General features: G+C 36.3%; 1 protein-coding gene across 1 annotated transcript; it reads left to right on the plus strand.

The window, feature by feature from the left end:
• Positions 1-264: 264 nt before the first annotated feature.
• Positions 265-3,210, plus strand: LOC131072615 (auxin efflux carrier component 2). The gene is made up of 6 exons (XM_058008836.2): positions 265-1,479; positions 1,800-1,976; positions 2,077-2,162; positions 2,270-2,427; positions 2,653-2,729; positions 2,925-3,210. Exons 1-6 carry the CDS (start codon positions 398-400, stop codon positions 2,989-2,991), a joined length of 1,647 nt encoding a protein of 548 aa, XP_057864819.2. The 5' UTR covers positions 265-397; the 3' UTR covers positions 2,992-3,210.
• The last annotated feature ends 733 nt before the right edge of the window (positions 3,211-3,943 follow it).

Below are 3,943 nucleotides of genomic sequence, written 5' to 3' on the forward strand. Positions count from 1 at the left end.
AGACCTATATATCACTTCTCTAAAAATTAGCATATGATCAAGCACCTCTTCCACGATAATTACTGCTGATCATATTTCAAACCCACGAGTAATTTTGCAATATAAACTATTGCAAGAAGTTTGCTTATCTCCTTGTCAGATGTCATATCGACGGTACAATAATTACTGTTCCTCCAAACTTTGCTGTTTGTCATCTTCCTACGTACAAGTTCGTTCTTAATGAATTATTGGAAGAACATGGTTGTTTCCTCATGATATTTCATAATCACCAGTTTCTTGTTTTCTGTTTGTCATACCTTTGAACCTAAGTTCTTGTGATTCATACCATTGCAAGAATCTTTCCATCTCCCTACTGTATTTCTGAGCTCAAATCCTTCTAATAAATAATATTGCAAGGATGATAAGTGGTGGGGAATTGTACACAGTAATAAGTGCAGTTGTTCCACTGTATGTGGCAATGTTTCTAGCTTATGGTTCTGTAAAATGGTGGAAGATATTCACTCCAGAACAATGTGCAGGGATTAATAAGTTTGTTGCCATATTTGCTGTTCCTCTTCTATCGTTTATATTCATATCTAGAATCAACCCTTACAAAATGAATTTTGTTTTCGTGGCTGCTGATGTTATATCTAAGCTGGTTGTGCTTCTCCCACTGGCGTTGTGGACAAAGTTTTCTGAGAGAGGCAACTTGGACTGGGTGATTACTACCTTCTCCTTGTCAACATTACCGAATACTCTGGTGATGGGAATTCCACTTTTGAAGGCCATGTATGGAGATTCAACAGAAAGTTTGATGGTGCAGGTCGTTGTTATGCAGTGCATTCTCTGGTACACTTTAATGCTATTTTTATTTGAGTACAGAAGTGTTAAGGTGACTCTTATAGAACATTTCCATTTTAGTACTGCAAGACATACATCCACTTTAGATGATAAGAGCCCAAAACTGCAAACAGATGGGATAGATGGTGTAGATTGTGAAGAACTGCATGTCATAGAAAGAAAACCATCTTTAACGTCCATTCCACAGAGGGATCTGTCTACTCCATCATCTGAGAGGTTTCATGAACGTAGATATAAACATACAATGTCAGAGAACTCCACTGCTAAGACAGGTTGTTTGGGTGTCAAGTATAACTCTATGCAGTCCATGAGAAACTTGCAGAGTATAGGTTCCACTTCTCCTTTAGGAGAAACAGTCCCGACAGTGCTAACTAATAGAGTAGCAAGTTTTAGGGATCAAAGTAATGGCAAAAGTGGAAATCATGAATCTGCAATCAATTTGGGAACTGAAAACAGCTGCTCTAATAGATATTTGGGATTGCTTTCAGAAGACGCCGTGCAGGTGGCAAAGATTGTGTCCCAGTCTGCATCCAATTATTCTCCTCAACCGAGAGATGATGCAAAGGAGCTTCACATGTTTATTTGGAGCTCTGGATCGTCATTCTCTGAAGGCAAGTGCACATTAACTTACAATGTATGATAAACCTAGATAAGGCCTATTTGGGTGTTTTTGAAATGATTAAAAACTAGAGACAACATAAAATATAGATATACCTGTTTAGATAAATAGGTTCCTCGCGATGAAATAGATATAAGATCATTTTCTTGTCAATTGATATTTGACCTGCAATTACAGCTTGCCTGTCTGAACAACAGCAACATTTGGAAGAACTTGAGTTGCATGGAGACATTTTCAGGCAACCAAATAAATTGCCTGGTTTTCAAGGAGAGCTAGCAGATCATGTCGAACAAGACCCCAGACTTTCTGACTCAATCCCAATATCTATTCCAAGTCTTACTGTAACATCACAATTACATCAGCAGGACAACCACAAAGGAGAAGTTATACCATCTGAACCTTCAAATGCAGCTTTTGTAATGAAGCTAATTCTCCACGTCGTGTTTTCTAAGCTGGCTTACAATCCAAACTCCTATGCAAGTCTATTTGGGATTCTATGGGCACTCGTTTCAGCAAGGTTGCTTGTTAATAAACTGTTTGACTCACAAGAGCTATTCTTTCAAGCTTTGTTTTCCTTGGGGATAGATTATAAATCAAAATTTATTTGGAAATTGCAGGTGGGGTCTTGAGATGCCTCAGATAGTCAAGGGTTCTATAACAATCTTGTCTGACACTGGCTTGGGATTAGCCATGTTTAGTCTTGGTAAACTCTTCAAAACTTATTTATTTACAGCACATCAACAGGGGCCCAAAAAAAACTGAAGAACTCTACTAGCAGCTAACAATTTTGCAGAGTTCTTTGATTTGCAGGTTTATTCATGGCACTACAACCAAGGATCATTGCATGTGGAACTTATTTTGCCATTATTGGCATGGTTCTACGGTTTTTAGTTGGACCAGCAGTCATGGCTGTGGCTTCTATCGCAGTTGGTCTTCGAGGAACTATCTTACACATCGCCATCGTACAGGTTAGAATGTCATGACTTGTGACATTTGTGTGCAAATGTTAGTATTAGTGGCAAGCTGGTAGCACAGAACGTATTTCATTTCAGTGCATGTTCAAAAAATGCACTGTAAAATCTATTTTTTCATAAAAAATACCCATGATTGTTGGGTTGAAAACTAATTTTCAAAAATCTAGAGTTAAATTAAGTTGTATTTGGTTTTAACAAATCAATTACATCTTCTTCCAGGGTGCATTGCCTCAAGGAATAGTGCCATTTGTATTTGCACGGCAGTATAATGTACATCCAGATATACTTAGTACGGGGTAAGAATTCTTCATTCCATCGTATCTATCCAATATATATGTTTTTTCTGACCCCATAAATATCAGAGTTCATCTGTTTGGATCTTCTTATAAAAGCAGGCACCCTGACGATATAATTTTATTGCTCATTTATTTAACATTGTAACATGGATGGAACACATTTACTATCTTGTTTTTGTGTTTAAATGCGTGCAGGGTGATATTTGGCATGCTGGTCTCTTTACCAATTACGTTGATATACTATGTGCTTCTTGAGTTGTAAACATGCAGCACATCAGTTTGACTTCTTGTAAGCTCAGAATGTTGCGCCCCTGCAGTGCAGTGGAATATGTTTCCGGGTGTTGCAAATAAAGAGGAATGATCTGTAAAAATAGGTGTACATAGAGGCAATAAATTGTCCATAAATAACTCTTTAAACCTGAAGGGTTCTTTGGTTTAAAACAGTTGTATCGTTGGGTAGGGCAGTATCATAGAAATTAGATTTTCCTCCACTAAACTGAAAAATTCAATAAAATTAAAGCTTACACTAGAATCTTTGATACAACTTTGTAGAATAAGTTGATGCAATATTAGTGATCAAATTAAATATGAATTAATGAACAAAAGTGTGTGGACTTTTATACTTTAATTTTGAATTCTTTGAAAATGTATTGTTCATATTACTATAATTTTTATTTTGATTCGTTATACCTACATTTGAACCTACTTTTGAACCCACTAGCCAAACCCTCTTGTACTCTACCTTAATCAACACCAATCCACACCTACCAACTTAAACTAGGCCATAGCATGATTCTATCTAACTACTAGGCCATACAACATAAAGTAGTCCACCTTGTTAAAATTTAAATTATCTTGCTCCAAAGAAGACCTTTCCAATATTAAATTTAACAACTAAGGTTATGTATTTATAAAGACTTGGGTCATTAGCAAGAACATCTACATATTAGCATTTGTAGAATCATATGCTAAAAGAAACATATTCACAATCACATTAAAGTATCTCACTCAAGTTTAGCCATGATATGATCATCTTGCATTGCTTTTGTGGAATGTATATGAAACTACATATTTGTTTCTTGGGCTCTTGACTTTCTACTAGGTCAAACAATGTTTTCACCTCTCACCTCAAAAGTAAGCCCCACTATGCTTATTAGGCCAACCCATTTCCAAATATAGGTTAAAAGATAGCTACACCAATCTTCAAAGTTACA

Source organism: Cryptomeria japonica, chromosome 10 (assembly GCF_030272615.1).
Source record: "Cryptomeria japonica chromosome 10, Sugi_1.0, whole genome shotgun sequence".
NCBI classification, from domain to species: Eukaryota; Viridiplantae; Streptophyta; class Pinopsida; order Cupressales; family Cupressaceae; genus Cryptomeria; species Cryptomeria japonica.